This window comes from Suncus etruscus, chromosome 2 (assembly GCF_024139225.1).
Source record: "Suncus etruscus isolate mSunEtr1 chromosome 2, mSunEtr1.pri.cur, whole genome shotgun sequence".
NCBI classification, from domain to species: Eukaryota; Metazoa; Chordata; class Mammalia; order Eulipotyphla; family Soricidae; genus Suncus; species Suncus etruscus.
Window position 1 is genome coordinate 12,390,616 of NC_064849.1, and position 22,727 is coordinate 12,413,342.

The window sequence follows — 22,727 nt, forward strand, 5'->3', positions numbered from 1 at the left end:
TGTGACAATGTGATGTCTGTTGTTGTGAAATGCATCAACCAAATCAGATCCAGGGGCTTAAAGCACAGGAGGTTCCATGCTTTTTTTAGAGGAAATGGAGTCAGAATATGGAGATGTGCTCTATTTCACCGAGGTACGTTGGCTCAGCAGGGGTAACGTCCTGAAAAGATTTTTTGAATTGAGAGAAGAAGTGAAAGCCTTCATGGAGAAGGATGGGAATGCTGTTTCTGAGTTGAATGATCACAAATGGCTCATGGACTTAGCTTTTTTGTTGACATCACACATAAGCTGAATGTACTAAACAAGATATTACAAGGCCCGGGGCAGCTTATCAGTGCTGCCTCTGACAATGTGAGAGCATTCTCCACAAAACTTGTGTTATGGAAATCCCAGCTCTCTCAGACAAACCTTTGCCATTTCCCAGCATGCAAGGAACTTGTGGATGCAGGCATACCATTCAGTGGTGAGAAATACGTTGATGCTATTTTTAAGCTAGAAAAGGAATTTGATCACAGATTTGCAGACTTCAAAAAGCACAGAGCCACTTTCCAAATTTTTTGTGGACCCCTTTTCCTTTGATGTGCAAGATGCCCCTCCTGTGCTTCAAATGGAGCTCATTGACCTGCAATGCAACTCTGATCTCAAAGCCAAGTTCAGGGAGATTAGTGGAAAAGTCGACATGCATGGGCAATTTTTTTATTATTTATTTATTTATTTATTTATTTTGGTTTTGGGGCCACACCCGGTGGTGCTCAGGGGTTACTCCTGGCTGTCTGCTCAGAAATAGCTCCTAGCAGGCACGGGGGACCATATGGGACACCGGGATTCGAACCAACCACCTTTGGTCCTGGATCGGCTGCTTACAAGGTAAACACCGCTGTGCTATCTCTCCAGGGCATGGGCAATTTTTGAGAGAATTGCCCCCCAGCTTCCCTGAGCTTTCCCGAATGTTCAAGCGCACCATGTGCCTTTTTGGGAGCACATATTTGTGTGAAAAGTTATTCTCCACATTGAACTTCAGTAAGTCAAAGTACAGGTCTAGACTTAATGATGATCATCTTCAAGCCATACTGAGGGTCTCAACTGCTTCCTCTCTAAAGCCAAATATGGTTCAGATTTGTGAGAAGTGCTATCAAGTCTCTGGCAGCAAGGAATAGGCAAAAGATGCCATGTTCAGAAGAACTGTTCATGATCATCACTCAATGTTCTATTCATGTTCAGAAGAAATAATTAATATTGTTAATAATGACGTTTGAGAACTTTTGTGTGTGTGTGTGTGTGTGTGTGTGTGTGTGTGTGTGTGTGTGTGTGTGTGTGTGAAATCCCTTATGTGGCCCTGCCTCACCCCGACTTTGCCTCCTGCGGCCCCCAGGTAAATTGAGTTTGAGACCCCTGGTTTAGAGCTAGGAACAACACCTTGAGAATTGCCAGGTATGGAGACTGGAGAGATAGCATGGAGGTAAGGCGTTTGCCTTTCTTTTTTTTTTTTTTTTTTTGGTTTTTGGGCCACACCCGGTAACGCTCAGGGGTTACTCCTGGCTATGCGCTCAGAAGTCGCTCCTGGCTTGGGGGACCATATGGGACGCCGGGGGATCGAACCGCGGTCCGTCTCCTAGGCTAGCGCAGGTAAGGCAGGCACCTTACCTCCAGCGCCACCGCCCGGCCCAGGCGTTTGCCTTTCATGCAGAAGGTCATTGGTTCAAATCCCGGCATCCCATATGGTCCCCCATGCCTGCCAGGAGCTATTTCTGAGTGTGGAGCCAGGAGTAACTCCTAAGCACTGCCGGATGTGACGAGAGCGAGAGACAGAGAGAGAGAGAAGGAGAGTGAGAGAGAGAGAAGGAGAGAGAGAGGAGAGAGAGAGAGAGAGAGAGAGAGAGAGAGAGAGAGAGAGAGAGAGAGAGAGAGAGAGAGAGAATTGCCGGTTATGGCACAAAAAAAAAAAAGGAGAGAAAGTCACCATTGAATTGAATTATGGCAAGTAGGAATAGGTGGAAAATAAGAAATTGAGTAATTTATTATTCTGTTGTTCTACCGTTATTTTCAGTCAAGGTAAAATTCACATAACAAGACTGACATAGCAGGGAACCACACTTGATTTGTCATTAATGGCTGACTACGGTTCAATGCTCTGTGCTCTGTGCATCTGTTCTGGGAGACTGTGAGACTGTGAGCACATGTGTTCAGTGCAGGAGACTGATACCTATTTCAGATCTTTGCAGTTTACCTGCGAGTGGGTTTGCTAAGCTGCCTCAGCTCTTGACTAAAAGTGTCTGAGAAGCATTAGAAGAAACTGCCAAACGTTCTAATTTTGTTCCTAATGTTTTATTTATCATAAGAAACAATGTATCGTTAGAGCCAATGATTGACTTGCCAATTTCCTGGCTGACCTCTCTCCCCCAAGCTGTTGGCATTATTATTTGAAGTCCTTTAGCATAAGTAACCATATTTCTCTCTTCAAATTACTCTTCACAATCTACAGTGATTATTTCAAACCTCACTGCTGGCCTCAGACAGAACTAACTTTCCTTCCTTCTTCTCCCTGAATAACAAAGAGACTGTTAAAGCTGGGGCTTTCTCCCCCATGTCCTCTACCACCTTAGAGAATCCGGGAGTCTTAGTTGGTTCCAGTGTGCAAGGCCTTCCTACTATTCACCTTCCCCTTAGCTGCCTTCATTCAGATTTGTTCTCTCCCTTCCTTGCCCCTTTACTCTCATTCCCTTCCCCTTTGGCCTCTTCACCCCTCATAGTCATCAGTTATAAATTTGCTCCTGAAACTCATCACTCACTTTCACGTCTTCAGCCCTCCCCTTGGAAGAAGTTTTGCTTTCATTCTCTACATTCACCTACTGGTCTCTCATCTCATCCTACTCCCTCTGCTGTGACTTCCATTCCTCCTACAAAGGGAAACTCCTTTGTAAAAACAGGTTATTGAAGCAACGTGAATTGAAGACATGCCTAGGAGGTCATGAAGCTTTCTAGAAACACCTCTTCAGATTTCCTCCCGTCTTAAAGGTGCCTTCCTCTCAAATCTTTATTCCCTCTCTGACCTATAAATGGGATTTTCATGGTTGGCTCTCCTTCATGCCGCATCCTGAATACTTTTGCCTTTTCTTGTGTAAATAAATCCCCACACTTTCAATACGACTTAGGTGGCAGCTTCTAGTTTCCATCTCTACCCTCTGAAGCAGTAGTCCTCAAACTATGGCCCGCGGGCCACATATTGTATTTGTATCTGTTTTGTTTCTTCATTGTAAAATAAGATATATGCAGTGTGCATAAGAATTCGTAAGTTTTGTTTTTACTATAGTCAGACCCTCCAATGGTCTGAGGGACAGTGAACTGGCCCCTGTTTAAAAAGTTTGAGGACCCCTGCGTCTGAAGTCTGAAGTCTGAGCACATATATTTGACATCTCCATTCCCAATTCAAACATTTAGGAGACTGAGCTCCCTAATGGCCAACCTGTATTTATGTTGTTTGAGGCTTGGTTTGTGGGAGCAATCAATGTTCATGGAGCCTCAGTACTACTCTGAACAGTACTAGGGGCCACTGGGGCCATCCTAGTGTGCTTGGGTTGGGGGGGGGGTGATCATGTAATGCCAGGAATGAAACCCAGGGCCTTGCACACCAGACATTGTTCCACTTCTCTGAACCAGCTCCTAGCCCCTGTACTAGTGTTGTTTTCTTTTAGGTGCTGGTCCTGAAGCCCAGGAAACATCCTGGCTAGCACTTTTCCCCTTCAGATGCATTCTGGTGCTCTTGGTCTAAATATAACTCTCAAACCTGTTCTGTACATCTCTGAGAGGAAAAATCATGTAACCTGTTCCTAAGGTTCTACCAGTAACAGGCAGAACATCCCACCAGATTTAGAAATAGATGTGTCTCGCCTAAAAGAGGTGCCATTTAAGCAGGGCAGGTGAGGTTCATGTAGGGAAGATGGGTTTCACCTGGGGCAGTGAGATTCATGTGGGTATTGTGAGATTCACATAGGGAACGTGTGGCTCACATGAAAAGGTGTCATTCCTATGGGCAAGGTGTGGTTCTCACGGCGAAGGTGAGTTCATTCAGGGAAAGTGCAGCTTACACAGGAAGTAGTTGCCATGGGTAGCTTCTGTTCCACCCACCTCCATGCCATCTCCTCCGTCCTGCAATGCCTCTTGACTCATGCCCACAGTTATGTGTCCTGTTATGTGCCAGGTGCATGTACCACAAAGGGTTGTTTCTGACTTTACAAGTTAAGCATAAGCCGGTATGTGACTTTACAAGTTACCTTCAGACATGAAATGGAACTCTAGAAAGGAATAAACAGAAAGATACTTTGACTTTGTAAGACCAAGAGTACATGGTCCAGCTATTGGTATTGCAGTACCAGAACTGCTCACTTGTCAATAGGAGGAACACAAGCCTAGCCTGGGAGGCAGCCGTCTTACCCATGTAACTAGTTTCTTTCATGTCAACCTTCTCCAACTCACTGTTCCCCAGGGCCTTTACTCCAAAACAGATCAGCCAGTCACAGGTGCTCTGTCCTTGCGCCATCCATTTGTCTCCCTTCACCTCTGAATACCAGGCATCGGTACTCCACATCATTCCGGAATTTAGCCTGCCCATTGAGAGTAACAGTGATGGAGCCTTTCGTTGGGAAGATCATCCTTCTACCCTCAAGCATTCTGATGGGGGTTTTGCCACAAATAAGATCATAAATACACAGAGTTGGGTGTGGCTGGAGCACTTGGACAGTAGGCAACACGCATTCACCGTGCCTGCATATCAGCATGCAGGGTTGTACTTTCTTGTTACCACACAGCTGCTGCCAGGGTGCATGAAGCAGGGGGCCTGGGCACCTCGTTTTCAGACTATCCAGCTATTGTCATTAGTGCTGGCTGCAAGTGTGTCCGTCAGTCCAAGATGCTTTTGCCAGACAGTGTGCATTATGTCTGTTGCATTTGTCGCGTATGTTTGGTGCTTTCTTCCTATCTGTCTGCGACCAAAGAAGAGGAATCCCTTTGTTCCACACACTCTCTCTCTGCTCTTGGAGAATTCACTCCATGGGAGAAAGCAAGCTCCCCCTGCTAGAGAGAGTGGCAGACAGGGCCCACCGTGCCTGAAGTGTCATCTTTAGAGCTGGAAATTGGCCTAACCCTTTTCTCCCCTCAGTACTCCTTCCCTTAAAATTCTGCCTGCCCCTGCTAGAACACTCTGACTTCCTCCCTTTCCACTCCAGAAAAGGCTGAGGTAGAGACTGGCTCAGTGTTTGTTTTGTAGCATACTGCCTGCCCTTCTATAGACTCTTAATAACCCTAACCTGGTTTTCATCTAATATTTGAAATAAAAATCCAATTGGATATTGAGAACTGAATGTCAAGTAAACCAAGCAAAATATTTTTAAGGTTATTTCATGTATTCCTCTTTTGTAAAAAAGAAAAAACTCATTTCCAACAAGTAGAACTGCTATGAAAGGAATCTGCTTGAGAGATCTGAGGGGAGAAAAATGCTTTAGATTTGGCAAACATGATCACTAATTTTCAAAGTATACCTCACTCTCTACAAATTCAGATGATCAAAATAGTAAGGTGTCAGTCGATATACGACTTCTTAGAACGTGTTGAGTGATACTACTTTTGCTAGTGTACAGATTATTAAACATGAAGTTCTTATTTTAGAAATTTTCCTTTGTAGTATTTTCCTTAGTAGTATTCTCAGAGGGCTAATTTTTATGATGTAGTTGACTCTCATTATAGCTACTTAAAATTTATTGCCCTTCATATAAGTACATCATCCATAAAATAGTTTCCTATTATTTAAAAATAAAACGACATTGAGGGATCTCACAACTTATTTTTATTGAATCAAGATAGTTTTTAATTGAATAAATTTTACTTAGACATGAGGGGAGCAAAAGAGGAATTATGTGTTTAAGAAAGAACATGGGGGCCCGGAGAAATAGCACAGCGGCATTTGCCTTGCAAGCAGCCGATCCAGGACCTAAGGTGGTTGGTTCGAATCCCGGTGTCCCATATGGTCCCCTATGCCTGCTAGGAGCTATTTCTGAGCAGACAGCCAGGAGTTACCCCTGAGCACCGCCGGGTGTGGCCCAAAAACCAAAAAAAAAAGAAAGAACATGGGCTTGGGAGACATTTCTATCAATAAAACATCAAATATCAGTGTATATGCTAAATATTTTATTTACTGAATTTTCTGTGATTATACTTAAAGACAAATATTTATTGAGTTATAACTCAGAAACAAACAAAAAAAAGATGAAAAATCAAGTTTAGAATTCAACAGATTGGCAGAAATCTCAATATTACTTCCTTTCTACAAAAGGGATGGCCCCGAGTTGGATGTTCTGATGAGTTGGACTGTCCAGTTGTTTGTGACTCAGTGTTGTTCTTCCTTTCACAGTGCTCCAGCTGAGGCTGCAACAGAGGAGGACCAGAGAGCAACTAGTGGACCAGGGCATCATGCCACGTAAGAGTCAAGTGTCATCATTGTCTTCTCTGCTGGGACTTAACAGGATGGGTGCATCCAAAAAGCACTTACACTACTTGCAGTTATATTCATTCAAGCATGCCACAAAACACTGAGAGTAGGAGGACCAAGGACTGGGAATGTGTATTCCTAACCCTAGCAGGCCTGTAGAATACATATTGGATCCATGTGCAGTTTCATAGATGGACCAGAATTTCAGATTACACAAAGAATCCCTTGAAGACTATAATAAGGGACCAGAACGATAGACCGGCCAGGAGGGTACTGCCTTACATGCAGCTGACCTGAGTTTGATCATCAATACCCGTATGATTTCCTGAGCCTACCAAGAGTGACCCCTGAGCACAGAGCTAGTAATACACCCTAAGAACTGCCATGTATAGCCCAAAAACAAAAAAGAAAGGAAAAAAAAAACAAGTAATATTTGTTTCAGGTTTGAAATAATTTAATTGAAGAATCACCCTACTAATGGGACCAATTCACATAACTTATAAAGTTAACATGGTAAAGTTAATTCAAAATCTTAGATATTTTTAATTCAAACTATCTCTGATACAGTACATTATAGGATACATAATTAAATGTATGTTAAATACAGACTGTGAAGCATTTTATTTTAACTGATAAGTTTTTTCTTGCCCAGCTATGGCGATTTTCCAAGTATCACTGGTCTACCTTTTTTCATTTTTGAGAGTTGATTAAACTTAATTTGTTCAAGTTTTCTTCTTTAGCATTGGAGGTGATTTTCTATTTTAAGAAGGAAATGTTTGAGATGTTAAGTTTAGTAGTCAGCTTTTAAAAACTAGAAGGGGACCAGAGAGATAGGATGGGCATGAAGGTAGTTGCCTGGCCTTTAGCGGAGCCCAGTTTGATACCTGGCACTGTTAGGAGTGACCCCAAAGCTCAGAGTAGCACCTGAGCACTGTCAGGTAGGGCCAAGACTAAAATTAAAAAAAAAAAAAAAACAAAAAAAAAACCTAGAGGGTATTTTCTCTAGATACATCTTAACTAAATATACATATGTTTCCTCGTTTCCTTCCCACCCCTTGTTTTAATTTATGACAAGCAATGCTTTTCTCAGGTAGATATTTTCCCAGTGAAACTTCTTTTGGACCAGCATTAATTATCTAGCTATTCTGATCTAGCTTTGTGATCAAGGAGTGGAAAAAAAGGCTGCTTCAATAATCTGCCAGGTTTTTCCACCACTGTGTTCCTGGCAATGGCCCAATCAATCAAATAGGATCAAATTAGGGTGATTAAGACACCACTGCTGGGCCGGCTCTAGTTTACTGTTGGGAGCTGACCCCTGGCCCATTTGAGCTGGGTATTTGGGTTTCTTTGCACTGCTTCAAGTACCCAAGCTGAAAATAGAGTTGATTGGCCAAATGTTGGGGTGATGGCCAGCCCCAGCAAGCCAAATCCCCTTTATCCACCTGGATCAGCTGATGTCCCCTAGTTAGCATAGGGCATTATACATTCTGCATATTCGGTGAGAATATGGTTGTAGTGGCGCTTTATAAAACACTGCTTACCCTCACTCTGAATTTGCAATATTTCATGTGCCAGGAGTTAACATATTCAAGAATCTATAGTGAGTACTACTATGGCATGAACTTTTCATATTCAGACTTATAGATTAAATCCTCTTTTCACCACCATTTAGCTATAAATGACTTCCAGAATTCATTCACCTTCTGTTCTGGGGCTCTGCAAAGTGGTGGTGCTGATCAAAATCACTGGACCCCAGGCTGACAACAGAGCACACAGGTGCTAGGCCCATCATGGGTCTCCAGAGGGGATAATCCACGTCTGTAAGACAGATGTAGTGCCCTTATATCTAACGGTAGAGCATTCCCAGGCTGCATGGCCTGATAACATTCTCTCTAGTCACTCCATCCCTGCCTTTCCTTGTTATTGGAGATTTCTAACCTGAAAATTGCATTGTCCTTATGTATTCAGCTTTCTTTCAGTGCTCACCTTTTTCTCTTTGTAAAATAAACTAAAACAAAATTTCCAAAATTTGCGGATCTCCTAAAGAAACTCATAAATAAATGTGACTCTATCAGTGAACTAGGAAAGATCAAGAGTCAGCATCAACATGAAGTAAAACATTTGACTGAGATTGACTCTGCTTATACCACAGACATAATTTCCTATTTTTTCACAGCTTTGAAGAGCCCAGCGGCGTTCCACGAGCAGATAAAAAGCTTGGAAAGAGCCAGAGTAAGAAATTTCCACTTAAGATGTCTTCATTTCTTTCTGCTGATTTTAGTTGACAAGTAGCAGTCTTGCTCCTAAATATGTCAAAAGGGGGAAAAGTTGAATATTTTCAGAATATCTGATCTGCAGAGTTACATATTCTAGAGTAGTTCAGAAAGTTTATAGGCAATATATGCCATTCAAATTGAGTACTTTTAAACCAGAAACTAGTGCCACAGCCAAGTACAGCAGAGAGGACACTTGCCTTGTATACCATAGTCAATCCGAGCTTGGTCCCTGGAATCCCATGTGGCTCTCTGAACCCACCAGGAGTGATCCCTGAGCACTGCTGGCTGTGACCCCCCCCCCCCAAAAGAAATATAAACATACAGATATTTTTTTTTTTTTTGGTTTTTGGGCCACACCCTGTGACGCTCAGGGGTTACTCCTGGCTATGCGCTCAGAAGTCGCTCCTGGCTTGGGGGACCATATGGGACGCCGGGGGATCGAACCGCGGTCCGTCCTAGGCTAGCGCAGGCAAGGCAGGCACCTTACCTCCAGCGCCACCGCCCGGCCCCAACATACAGATATTTAAACAGTAACTTTAAAAAAGGAACAGAAGGGGCCGGTGAGGTGGCGCTAGAGGTAAGGTGTCTTCCTTGCAAGTGCTAGCCAAGGAAGGAACCTGGTTCCATCCCCCAGCATCCCATATGGTCTCCCAAAGCCAGGGGCAATTTCTTTTTTTTTTTTTTTTTTTTTTTTTTTGGTTTTTTTTTTTTTTTTTTGGTTTTTGGGCCACACCCTGTGACGCTCAGGGGTTACTCCTGGCTATGCGCTCAGAAGTTGCTCCTGGCTTCTTGGGGGACCATATGGGACGCCGGGGGATCGAACCTCGGTCCGTCCTAGGCTAGCGCAGGCAAGGCAGGCACCTTACCTCCAGCGCCACCGCCCGGCCCCAGCCAGGGGCAATTTCTGAGCTCTTAGCCAAGAGTAACCCCTGAGCATCAAATGGGTGTGGCCCAAAAAACCAAAAAAAAAAAAAAAAGAAGGAACAGAAAAGAGTAACTAGGTTTGCATATGAAAAGCAAATCATGCTCACCTATCTGCTTTCAGGGTACAATGCCCTATCGAGGACTTGGGCATGACTGCCGTTTGATACCTCCTGCTTATGGGCGACTTGCTGGGTTGTTTCCTAGCAACTTCTTAGGTTGTTTCCCCAACTAGACTAGGTCTGTGTCCCTGTGCTTGCCACCAAAGTTCACACAGGGAAATGAGCTAAATGAGAGACTATTGTTAATTCTATTTTGTTTTGTCCTTTGAGCTGAGTTCCAGTAGCACATCATATTGAGGTCTATTCTGTCCTTTTAAGAAGCATGAATATGCATATTTATTTCTCTAGCTCTCAGAGGAAAAAAAAAAAACTCATGTAGCATGAAAATGCATGTTCCCCCAAAGTCCTTTAAAAATTCTTCTTGGCAAGGGGCCAGAGCAGTGGTACGGAGCAGTAAGGCATCTGCTTTGCCAGCACTAACCTAGGATGGACCACGGTTTGATCCCTGGCATCCCATATGGTCCTCCAAGCCAGGAGTGATTTCTGAGCACATAGCCAGAAGAAACCCCTGAGCATCACTGGGTATGGCCCAACAAAAAAACAAACAAACAAAAAAAAAAAACCAGAAAAAAAAAAGGGAATTTTCCTTGGCTGCAATAGTAACAATATCCAGGTGAACTATTATTTAGCTTGAGGTGTAAATTGTATTGCCTTTAGATATTTAAATAACCTAAGCCTTTGACTTTTCCAAGTTTGTGTGTATGGCTCCAGGGATCTAATTCAGAGCATCACATGAGTGAGGCAAAACGCTCTGTTACCTAACTTGGCCTAAGAGTCCATCACATTCTTAATTCATGCTATCTGACTTCAAATCTCCATAAGTTGTAAAATGTATCCTGACTTCCATTCTATACTTTCATTCAAAATAAAATCATGGCAACGGGTCATTCACTTTATTTAAAGTGAAGTACATTGAGGGGGGCGAAATGTATAATGACCATAAATTACAAAAAACTCATGGGTAGTAATTTTTTTTCAGACCGAAAACTTCTTGAAGCACAAGATTCGGAGCCGGCCAGATCGTTCCGAGCTTGTCAGGATGCACATTTTAGAAGGTAAAGGTTTTCTTTCTGCTTGTTCTAGAGTTTTCTTAAGAAAAGCAAGTATTCCACCATTTCTGTTTATTCCCATTTTAATAACTTTTTACCCCACAGGCTGACATCCTCCAAATTGGAGCACAGCATGAAGATCCAAAGCTAAAAATGCTCTATTGAGAAAGGTTTGGTTCTCCAGATAACTGACTGGCGCCATTAGGTGTCTGTCCCTACTCATATGTTCTGGACAAACATGTTCAGCTCAGGGCAGTTTTCTCCTCGGTGGGGTCCTGTGCCTATTTATCAAGTCAGACAGGGCACAGCAACCACTGTCCAATCTAGATTTTCAGCTATTTGGGCCCTTACCCAACATTTTCTCCTTGTCGCTGCTTGGCCACAGCAACCCAGCTTGATCGGAGTGTTATCATGAATCCCTCAGCACACCCTGGAGAGCGCTGGGCTGATCTCGCTCATGATCAGAATCTGGCAGGAGCTGTCCCAGTCCATCTTTGGTGAGGCAGGAGACTCAGGCCAAGGTATTACTCTCTCCAAAGACAGAGTGTGCTTAAAGAGTCATACCACCACCATAAATCCCCACGTACATTGTCTTGCGTTGTATTTGCTTCTCATCAAATTTATAGGCAAGACCGAGGACTTGACCCTGTGATGAGCCTAATTGTGTTAAACCTGGAGAAATTACAGAAAGAACCTGAGAATTTCTCAGACAGTTTTAGCTGTATCAGGTCAAAGGAAGTCAGGTCAGTATTAGGTCAAAGGAAGATAGATTTGTTTTCTCTGGCCTAATAATAGTATTAGAATTGGGTTGATACTGCCAAGTATTAGCAGTCCATGTAATATAACAATCTCTATATAAAGGACAGGCATGCCCAGAAAGAGTCTTCAAGACAAAAGACTGTGGCCCTCCCTTAGACATGTTTGCTTAGTGGCCAGCATCCTAGATACAGGAATCCCAGCAGGTGAACCCATTGGGTGCCTGTCTCAATGGAGCTTCCCTTACAGTGGCCTACACAGACAGACAAAGAGATGGGTGAGATTCTGAATAGAGTGCTGCAGGGAATGGACAGGCTGCATGATGGAGATGGTGACTGCTCACCTGACGGTTATCATGAGGAAGTCCCAAGTCTCATGCTGGCCCAGACTCAAACACTGGAGAGTCTCTGCTAATCCCAAGAATCTGGGCCCACAAAGCCATCTTCAGATAGTTCTGGGTAGGAGGGGAAAAGCAGGAGTCTCTACTTTAGGTTATACTTACAGAATCCACCGGATTCAAAAAACTTTTTTAGAAGCCAACAGTAAGGTAGAAGCAGGTACCCACTGTCAGGGATAAGCAGTAAGGAAGGGATAAGGAATCTTCAGAGAAGCAAGTTGGCTGGTAAGTAACTGAGTAACTGGCTCCTCACCTGAGACTACCTTGCCCTATCAGGAACATTTTTGTAGAAACAACACCATCACTTTCCATAGTCCTGGGACTGAACAGGCCTTATTTGTAAAATTTAAAGCAAGGTAAACATATGAAACTATCAAAAGGAATTACATGTAGTTTTAGGGGTTTTATAGTTTTTGTGTGTGAGGCCTCACCGTACAGTGCTCAGGGTCTAATCTGGGTCTCCCAGGTAAGTTTTGCATGTCAACTATGGAGCTGCCTTTCTGGCACTAATTTGCTCTTTTTCTTTTTAAAAGCAATTTCTATCCAACACTTAAAAGTCTGACATGTATATGCATGAATCATAAATTATAATTTTGGAATATGTATTCTCAGGGATTTACGAAGTAAGAATGTGTCATCCATAATTTTAAATCCTTTAAAAAATTCACCCCCTCCTGGCTTATTTTAACATTATCCCAGTTTTGTTTGTATCATATTTGTCAGGCAAAATCTTAAATGAATTTTTGGAAAATCTAGCATTAGTTTCTTGAAGATGAGGTAGTAATAAGACTGGGAGCAGAAATATATGCAAATGCCTTCTTTCAATTATTTATCTTTGGGATTTTTTTTTTCTTTCCAAGCCTATTCCTGAACTCACTTGTATTCATGAGTAAGGTAAAGGAAGGAGGTTGGCAGAAGGCGCCACCTCCCTCAGCCCAAGAGTGATTGCATGGTCTGCTCATCATCTTCTTGTGTGCCTTCTGACAAGATTAGGTACACAGTTGGTCATCAGAAGATTATAAAAAATTACCATCTAGAATATGAGTACTTATTTGCCACTGCTCCATCTCAGAGTGATGATGCTCACTTGGGGATAAGCTTTCAGGAGTGGAATTTGCCTCATTTTTTTGCATAAAGCATCATAAATCATCTTGGAGTGTTATTTATTATACTGTGGTACCAGGAATTAAACCCAGGGCTCTCACATGTGAGACATGCATTACTGCCGAGCTATAACCCTACATTGAACCAGCCCTTGACAATATTTTTAATTTTTATTTTTTTAATTCAATCACTATGAGATAAAGTCATAAAGTTGTTCATGATTGATTATAAGTCATACAATGTTACATCATTTACCTTTCACCAGTGCACATTTCTTCCCTCACCAAGATCCCCAGTCTCCCTCCCACCCTCTCCCCTGCCTACCTTTCTACCTTTAGGGCAGACTCCTCTCTCTCTCTCTCTCTTTCTCTCTCTCTCTCTCTCTCTCTCTCTCTCTCTCTCTCTCTCTCTCTCTCTCTCTCTCTCTCTCTCTCTCTTTTACTTCACTCTCTCTGCCTCTGTGTCTATCTTCCTTTTTTCGTTTTAGGCACTATGGTTGCAATATTGTCACTGAAGGAGTATTTTGCATACCACTTTATCTCCTTCGGCGCCTAATTCTTGTCCAAAGTGATCATTTCCATCACTGTCATAGTGGTCCCTTCTCTGTCCTAATTGCACTCCTCTCCACCCCACTTTGTGGCAGGTTTCCTACCATAGACCAGTCCTTCTGGCTCTCATCTCCATTGTCTTTGGATATTATTACATATGTGTATTTTTTTAATATTCCACAAATGACTGTGATTATTCTATGTCTATCTGAGTCCTTCTGACACATTTCTCTCAGCATTATACTCTCCATATTCATTCATGCATAAATAAATTTCACGACTTCATTTTTGTCTTATATAGATATGCCATAATTTCTTTATCTATTCATCTCTTTTCAGGCACTTGGTTTGTTTCTAGATTCTGGCTATTGTAGATAGTGTTACAAGAACATAAGATTGCAGATGCCTTCTGTACTGTGTGTTTTGGGGGCCCCTACGGTATATTCTCAGGAGCAACATTTCTGGGTTATATGAAAGTTCAATTTCTAGTTTTTTGAGGCATGTCCATATTGTTTTCCAAAAAGGCTGATCCAATAGGCATCCCCACCAGCAGCTGACAATATTTTAATGGCTCACTTTATTATATTTTTTAGAATCACTTAACATAGATTTTAAAGAAATAACTTTATGGCTAGAGAGATAATGCAGGGGTAAAGGCATGTATTACCTCGCATATAGCCAATTCCAATCTGATCCCAAGCATGGCAGATTCTGTGGATCACAGCAAATGTGGCCCAAACCACCCCCAAAAAAGGAAATAGTTTCAGAGTCAGCATAATAATATAATGGGTAAGGCACTTGCCTTGCATACAGCCTGGCCAGGTTCCATCCCTGGCACCACCTATGGTCCCCCAAGCCCACCAGGAAGATGATCCTTGAACAAAAAGCCAGGAGTAAACCCTGAGCACAGCTGGGTGTGACCCCCAAAGCAATAAAGAAATGGTTTCCTTTTTTACATTAATCATGTTCTCTTAACACCTGCTTAAATTGTATATTGAAAAGATCAACTGCAATAGTTGAAACTTATTTTGTGGAGCACCAGGGTTGACTTTTGTGAACAGTTGACTCATGTTGTGGAAGAAACATACATAGATATGCTGGAAAGGAGCTAACAGACACTAGCCAGAGGTCTCAAACTTGCAGCCCACGGGCCGTTTGCAGCCCTCCGTACAACATTTTGTGGCCCTGCCCTAGAGGAATCTTTTTTTGTTTTGTTTTAGTAGTTTGGGTCACACCCCCCAATGTTCAAGGCTTACTACTGACTTTGCACTCAAGGATCACCCTGACTTTGCCTCCTGCGGCCCCCAAATAAATTGAGTTTGAGACCCCTGCCTAGACCTTGGAGAGCTTTGTACTTTTCACCCACCTAAGAAACTTTTCTCTCACATAAGAAAGAACCCTGGATTTCTATGTGGGGAAGGCTTGCATTAGAAGACCTTTATGTTGTGTGACTTAAGAGTCAAGTGGCTTTCCATTCAAAATTTTGGCCGGACATCCTTTACAAAAGTGGAGTGGGTGGGGGCCTGAGAGATAGCATGGAGATAAAGCGTTTGCCTTCCATGCCGAAGGACGGTGGTTTGAATCCCGGCATCCCATATCTTCCCCCGAGCCTGCAAGTAGTGATTTCTGAGCATAGAGCCAGGAGGAACCCCAGAGCACTGTGTGACCCAAAAACCTAAATAAATAAGTAAATAAATAAATAAATAAATAAATAAATGGAGTGGAGTACAAGAGCAGCAAGGAAAAACAAAGAGAGAACCAAACAGATGAATGTGTGATAATTGATACCAGGATACTTAGGGACCAATCCAAGAATGTCATTGTAGCTCTTACCACTGACTATTACGGATAACCGTGGGGTCTGAGATAAGGGAACTTAATTTCCAGTGAAGCCAAAATTTAAACTATAAGCTTCTTCAACTGTGACTATGACTTGTTTGTCCACCCTATCCCCAATACTGTGAATCTGGCCCCTTTATCACATCATAAATGGTCAGTGTTGTAGGAACAGTAGCTCTCCTTCTGTGGCCTGATTCATGAGAAATTTGCTACCACTGAGCTTCACCAGAGCTCCAGAGCTCCACTTTCCCCTTGAGTTCAGTTTCATGTGTCCCAGGCTTCCTTATTATACTATTTGGTTATCCAGAATATATATATGTATATATATGAACATACATATGTATATATATGAATATATATATTTAACATTCTGCTTTCCTGTACATATGCCAAGCATACAAACATACATTTAACCTTGTTTTAAGTTAAATATTGGCCTGAAATGACATTATGGAATAGAAGTACACATCAAGTCATGGAGAAAACTATGCTTGCTCTCTTAGAAACGTTTGCAGAACCATCCCTGCAGGCCACCCAGATGAAGCTGAAGAGAGCCCGGTTAGCTGACGACCTGAACGAAAAGATTGCACAGAGGCCAGGGCCCATGGAGCTGGTGGAGAAAAACATCCTGCCCGTGGACTCCAGCGTCAAGGAAGCCATCATAGGCAAGACTCGGTGTGCTGTGTGCTGGGAGAGTGCTTGGATGCTGCAAGTAAAACAGTTTTCAAAGGGCCCCAACCAGTCTGCTCTCTCTGTGCATTAGAAATTGACTAACACTCCCCTAATTCCCACTGCTGTCACTTCATTGTTTTATTCTGCATTTCCTACAATTAATCATGTCTCACATCTTGATTTCGTTGTCCTGTTTGGATTAGATTCTTTCTGTTCTAAGTTGTTTTGCCATGGGTTTTTGTTGTTGTTTTAAACTTTGTGTTGATTCTCTTTCCTTCTTGGAAAGGTAAATATCAATGGCTAAAGTGATACTAGTTCAGCAGGCGAGTGGCAGTGAGCACAGAGGTGGGTACACTAGTTCAGACAGAGGATGTCTGTCTCTCTTGTCCCGTCTTCAATACCCAGTCACTGAAGTTTCTCACATCAGCTTCAGCAGGAAACGAAATTCCCGAATGACACTGATTCAGTAAATAAGTATGAAAAGTCAAAAAATCCTACTTTAGGGCCAGGGGTACGTTTGAGCCCCCAAGTATTGTAGGATCCCCTGAGTAGTGCCAGGTGTAGCAATCCCTCATCCAAAAAAAAATGTTTTTTAAATAAGTCTAGTCTAAAACTGCTTTACTGAGGCCAGGAAGAAAGCTTAAAGTCCTCTGTGTATGCCCTGAGTTCAGAGCCCTGGGTTTGAGCTCAGGAACCAGTGATTCCCCAGCACTGCCACAACCCTCTCTACCCACCCACGCCAAGCACTGAGCTAGGACTAAGCCCTTGAGCTCCACCAGATGTCACCTCAAAATCAAAAAAATATTTTTTCGGTTTTTGTTTTTCATGTTCGTATTTTGCATCAATTAAGAGTTTGAATCTGGAACAGTTTGTACCCAAAAATTCTAATACAGTTGCCTCTGATTCAAAGAATGGGCCCCAAAGGTGCAAAGTGCCAGGAGGGAGCCCCAGACGCCCAGGGCAGAGCCCCATTCACCCACTGCCTGCATGTTTCTAAGAGATTCCAAAGCAGGATCCAGACGTGGCCTAAATGTTGCCTTTGGCTGCCTCAACTCCCAAGCTGTCTTGTCTTGCCTGGCCCTCTCCCTCTTCTCCAGCTTTATCTGTTGATGAATGGACTAGCTCTGTCCTCAGTACTTTCACCCTCTGGGCTCAGTCATTTGCATCCCCAGGTGTCTTTCCAAGCATTCTTGTCTCCTGGACTTCCTGTAACTGGCAGTTGGACCCAAAGGCTTTATCTGATTCAGATTTGATTTTGTTTTTCCCTCAAGTATTCTTCCTAGGTAGTGATATGTTCTTCCATTGGGAAGTACATTATGTTCCTTTAAGAAAAAATGCACGTGCCTGCACACACACAACAGCCTTTTCATTTTCAGCTTGGTGTTCCAACGCCAAAATAAACTAAGGATTGTTTCTTTCTGTAGGCGTTGGGAAGGAGGACTACCCCCAAACTCAGGGAGACTTCTCATTTGATGAAGACAGCAGTGACGCTCTGTCTCCGGACCAGCCCGCCAGCCAGGAGTCCCAGGGGTCAGCCGTGTCCCCAAGTGAGCCAAAACTTAGTGACTCCACATCTCCTGTGACTGTGAGCACTCCAGCCCAGGTATCATTGTGTTCTTTCTCCTGGAATCCAAACAGAGTGATACATTTTCACTAGAACAAAATTCAAATAATAGGAAAAATTAGAAACAGCCCTGTTGAATTTTCATACATTTGCTGCACCCCAATTTTTTACGCATGTCTACTTGGGCACTTTTCTGTTTTCTTGTTTTAATGACCAGTTACTGAAATGAACTTGACCCTTTGGTTGAACAAAAATGTCGGTCCTTTCTCTGCCTCCCAGGAAGGGACATCCATTCCCATCAGTGCATCTTTTGCACGCATTGGTAAAACCATGACTTTAAACCTTGCCCACTGGCTTCAGGTTGTTTCACTGGCCTCTTGATTTTGCTTCAATTGACTGTTAGTTCAAGACCTTCTTGATACCTGCTCTAGGTTAGATTACACTGGGGAGGACCCAAAGGAATATAGTGGGGTTATTTTTGGGTTTTTTTGGTTTTTGGTTCATACCTGGCAGCGCTCGGGGGTTACTCCTGCTCTATGCTCAGAAATCACTCCTGGCAGGCTCAGAGGACCATATGGGATGCCAGGATTCAAACCACTGTCCTTCTGCATGCAAAGCAAATGCCCTACCTCCATGCTATCTCTCCGGCCCTGAACATAGTGTTTTTGAATATTGCATTAGAAATTTAGTCTTGGGCCCGGAGAGATAGCACCGCAGCGTTTGCCCTGCAAGCAGCTGATCCAGGACCAAAGGTGGTTGTTTCGAATCCCGGTGTCCCATATGGTCCCCCGTGCCTGCCAGGAGCTATTTCTGAGCAGACAGCCAGGAGTAACCCCTGAGCACTGCTGGCTGTGGCCCAAAAAACAAAAACAAAAAAGAAAAGAAAAGAAAAGAAATTTAGTCTTTATGTTTCTAACGGGCTTTAATATTTCCTTTCATCTTATATGAATTGTGCTGCACATGATTGGGTTTTTTTTTTTTTTCATCAATCTGAAATTTTAATATTTAGTTACTTTGAAATTCAAAGTAGAAAGTCCCCGGTTAAAAGGTGTGCATGTTTGGGTTTTGGAACTGTGTCAACCTGATTCTTAAAGTTTTGCTCTTTTGATTTATAAAGATCTGTTGGTTAGGGGATATGGATTCAGGATTTTCATTACACTTGCTAACATAATGTGAAATATATTTCACAGCATTTCATAATATGTGTCTATACCTCTAACTAAAATATGAGCCTAGGAGCTAGGGACCTTGAATTTGGGAAGATGAGGGGGAGGGCAGAGGGACACACACACACACACACACACACACACACACACACACACACACACACGACAGGTGCCCAACAAGTTCTGGATTGACCACAGCACCAAAAGTGCTGCTGACACTGGCTGAGTGTGGCCAAGCTGTGTCCTTGTCTTTGAGGAGGAATTCTTTGAGAGGGGAGCTTCTCCAGCTCAGATTGGGATTTGCCAGAGCAAGGTCACTGTGTGGAGCCTTATCAGTTGCCCTAAGCTCTGCTGGAGCCTTGCTGGGAAGAGGAGGGTGAGCATGAAGCCCCAGGGCTAAGGTCCCCACAGGCACAGCCCTGTTGACTGATAGATGGAGCCAGTTCTGGTCCAGTCACTGCTTGGGGGAATAGACAGCCCCAGTTCTCCATGCAGGTAAAAGAACTTGACCAGGGATGGCCCAGAATCAAACCCCGGGTTAGTACGAGAACTAACTGCTGTGCTACCACCAGCCCCTTTGTTATTCTTTAAAAAGAAAGCTCGGTGGGCCAGAATGATAGCAAGCTTAGGGCGTTTGCCTTGCATGCTGCTGAATCAGGACAGACCTGGGTTCAATCCCTGGCATCCCATATGGTCTCCCAAGCCTGCCGGGAGTGATTTCTGAGCACAAAGTCAGAAGTAACCCCTGAGCACTGCTTGGTGTGGTCAAAAAATAAATAAATAAATAAATTTAAAAAAATTGAAAAGCAAGCTCGTTATGAGACCTTAATGGTAGACTAGTGGTCCTCAACATGCCTATAGTGAAGGACTTTTATTGTTGTTTTTCAGTGCATTGTGGCTTGATCCTCTTGTCAAGTACAGTAAAATCACACACTAAGATACTGGACTGTCACTTGTGACAAAATGCAGCCTGGAGCCCCAGATGTTGCTCAGTGGGCAAGCACATAATCATGTATATAGTAGAGTCTAGCCTCAAACCCTGGCCTGGGGGCCAGAGCGATGGCGCAGCAGTAGGGTGTTTGCCTTGCACACGGTTGACCCAGGATGGACTGGTTCGACCCCCAGCATCCCATATGGCCCCCAAGCCAGGAGCGATTTCTGAGCGCATAGCCAGGAGTAACCCCTGAGTGTCACCAGGTGTGGCCCAAAAATAAAAAAATAAAAAATAAATAAAAAACCTGGCAAAGTGTGTCATGGGGCCCGAGAAATAGTTCAACAGGTAGGATGGTTGCCTTGCACGAGGCAACTGGGCTCTTTCAGCACCCAATATGGTTCCCCAAGATCTCCAGGAATGATACCTCAGTGCAGAGCCTGAAGTGATTCCTGAGCACCACCAGGTTTGGGCCAAAATTTTTTTAAAGTAATGAAATGCTTAAACTTAAAGCTCTATATTCAGTAAGAGTATAGATCAGTGATGGCTAGCTTTTTTGAGCATGTGTCCAAACTGCCGCACAAAACCAAAGAATTTCCTCAAAGTGCCAGCATGTCAATTAAACCTTAATAACAAGATTTTAGTATCTAAAAACTTTATAAATTTTATAAATTTATTAATTGCAGACCTTCCTATATGCCAACTGCAAGGCCATAGCTGGCAAGCATGGCATAGGTTCACCATAGCGAGTATAGATCAACCAATAAAGTGGTTGATCCTAGATAATATGCCATGCCAAAGCTAAAATTTTACAGAATGTCCATTTATCAATTTACAAAGAATATTTTTTCTGATTTGAATTCAACTCACTTTGTTTTGTCTGGGGATTAGAGTATGAAAATAATATTTAATAATCATATTTTGTATTTTTATATTGCCATCTTAAGATCTTTGCTGAATGGTAAAGTAGATTTAAAACCCATGATTCCAAATAAAAGACTTGTTTTTAAATTTCTAGTTTCTGTCCCTGTAGATTATATTCTAATTTAAAAATGAGTTTATAGAGAACAAGAACAATAATTGGTCCTTCTCATGTGAATTACCTTTTCAGAAGGAGCCGAGAGTAGGGTTCAGGGGCACTTGACTTGCCACAGGAGGCCCTGGGTTCAAGCCCCAGTACTGCAGAAAAACTAAAAACAACTAAAATAGAGACATGAACAGAAGGAACAGGTCCAAACACATGCAACATTTGAACCAGCTTAAGCATTTATCCTTGTTTCATTTATAGCAAACTTTCCCAGAGCATTTGCTAACAAGAGAGAAAGTAATATTTAAAATGGGAAGTGTTTTCTTCTGAGTGCAACTTATACATAAATTTTCATCTTAAATCAATTTTTCCTGACATTTTCTTTTGTAGTAATAGTATGAAAGAACCAATGCTCCTTACATTTAAACATGTTCTGGAGACAGCAGTTAAATCCAGTAAAAACAAAGCCTACAGTTCTCTTGTTTCTTGGGGGAGAGTGAATCAAAGATGTTTTCATTTTGATTATGGTTTTGATGATGCTTAGAGTTAAGTAAAATATCTCTCTTGGTAGCTGTTTCTTCTGGGCAGGAGGCCTGGAGGCCCAGACCTGGGGCTGCTGTGACTCACAAGAGCAATTGCCACACATCCAGGGACTTGGAGCAGGACAGCTGCCAGGTCCAATGCCGGACACCACCTGGGCTCCCCACATCTTTGGGTGTAGCTATAATGGCCTCTGAGTGTTGCTGGGGTAGCTCTGAGGGTGGTCCCCAGTACCAAGGAGCCTGAGCTGGTGGACATCCACTGACACTAGCACTGGACCAGACTGGGTGACAAAATATTGCCAGAGAGGCCCTTGGCCCCCCTGAGCATACCTTAGGAGGCTCCCCCCAAAATAAGATGAATAGAAAAAACATAAAACGTCCTTTTAAGGTTGTAATATGTAACTAGTAACTTAGAGAACAAAGTCAGTATAGTGACCTCTATGGCTTGGACATTCTGGATCCCATTTGAAGTATGATAATGTAGGGTGCTTGGTTTCAGAGTCTCCTGTGAATTCTAGCTACCAGATTCCTCACCACAGATATGGATATGACCTAAAATTTTCATTGCTGTTGATATTGTGGTTGTTCTTTGTAACATACATTAAAAAGGCCAGCAGAATGTAGAGTCCCAGTGACTCTGGTGTTTTTTAGTTGCTATCTTTGGCTTCTCAGACTTGTTCCCCTTCTGCCTCTCCCCAGTTTACTGCAGTATCCCCATCCGTTCCTGAATTCTTGAAAACTCCTGCTGCAGACCAGCCGCCTGTCAGGTCCACAGCGCCCGTCCTCCCCAACAACACTGTGTCCTCCGCCAAACCTGGGCCCACACTGGTGAAGGTATGTACCCATGTGGTGTGTCCATGTCTCAGCCTCACATCCCAAGCCAGGAAAGGACCTGCTAACTGGGCTCAGATTGGCAGCATCCACTGGGGCCCATGTGCTAGGAGTTCTTGTTTCTCCTGTGTGTCCCCCTCCAGGGGGCTACCGAGATAAAATGCAAGGAGGGACACAGTGAGGGGAAGTTGTTTCAGCAAAACCCTGAGACTGAACCCCAGATGTCTGAAGCCTCGCCGGTGTCCCAGATATATTGCATGACAGGGCAAAGGTTTCAGACAAGCACGTACAGTGTTTGTGATTTAGCAGATTTGGCTATTGAGGCTTGGTTTGTTCTCCAGATAAGGCGCAGACTGTGGCTGTTCCCTGTGCTAAGCTCGATCAAAATAAGTCATTAAGAGCAAGTCCATAGGAAGGAAAACATGCTTTCATATACAGCACATTTCTAAGTCTTTTTTCTTCTTTTCTTTAAGTATACTTAGAACTTCAAAATAAAGCGGA

The 22,727-nt window shown here is 43.1% G+C and overlaps 1 protein-coding gene across 1 annotated transcript in view; it reads left to right on the forward strand.

Moving 5' to 3' along the window:
* The window catches only part of MRTFB (myocardin related transcription factor B), a 57,115-nt gene that overhangs the window by 14,691 nt on the left and 19,697 nt on the right, over positions 1–22,727 (forward strand). The window contains exons 2-7 of the mRNA XM_049768547.1: positions 6,404–6,469; positions 8,658–8,713; positions 10,780–10,855; positions 15,997–16,158; positions 17,590–17,768; positions 22,095–22,229. Of these exons, the coding sequence (XP_049624504.1) occupies positions 6,404–6,469; positions 8,658–8,713; positions 10,780–10,855; positions 15,997–16,158; positions 17,590–17,768; positions 22,095–22,229 (674 nt within the window). The remainder of the gene's footprint in view (positions 1–6,403; positions 6,470–8,657; positions 8,714–10,779; positions 10,856–15,996; positions 16,159–17,589; positions 17,769–22,094; positions 22,230–22,727) is intronic.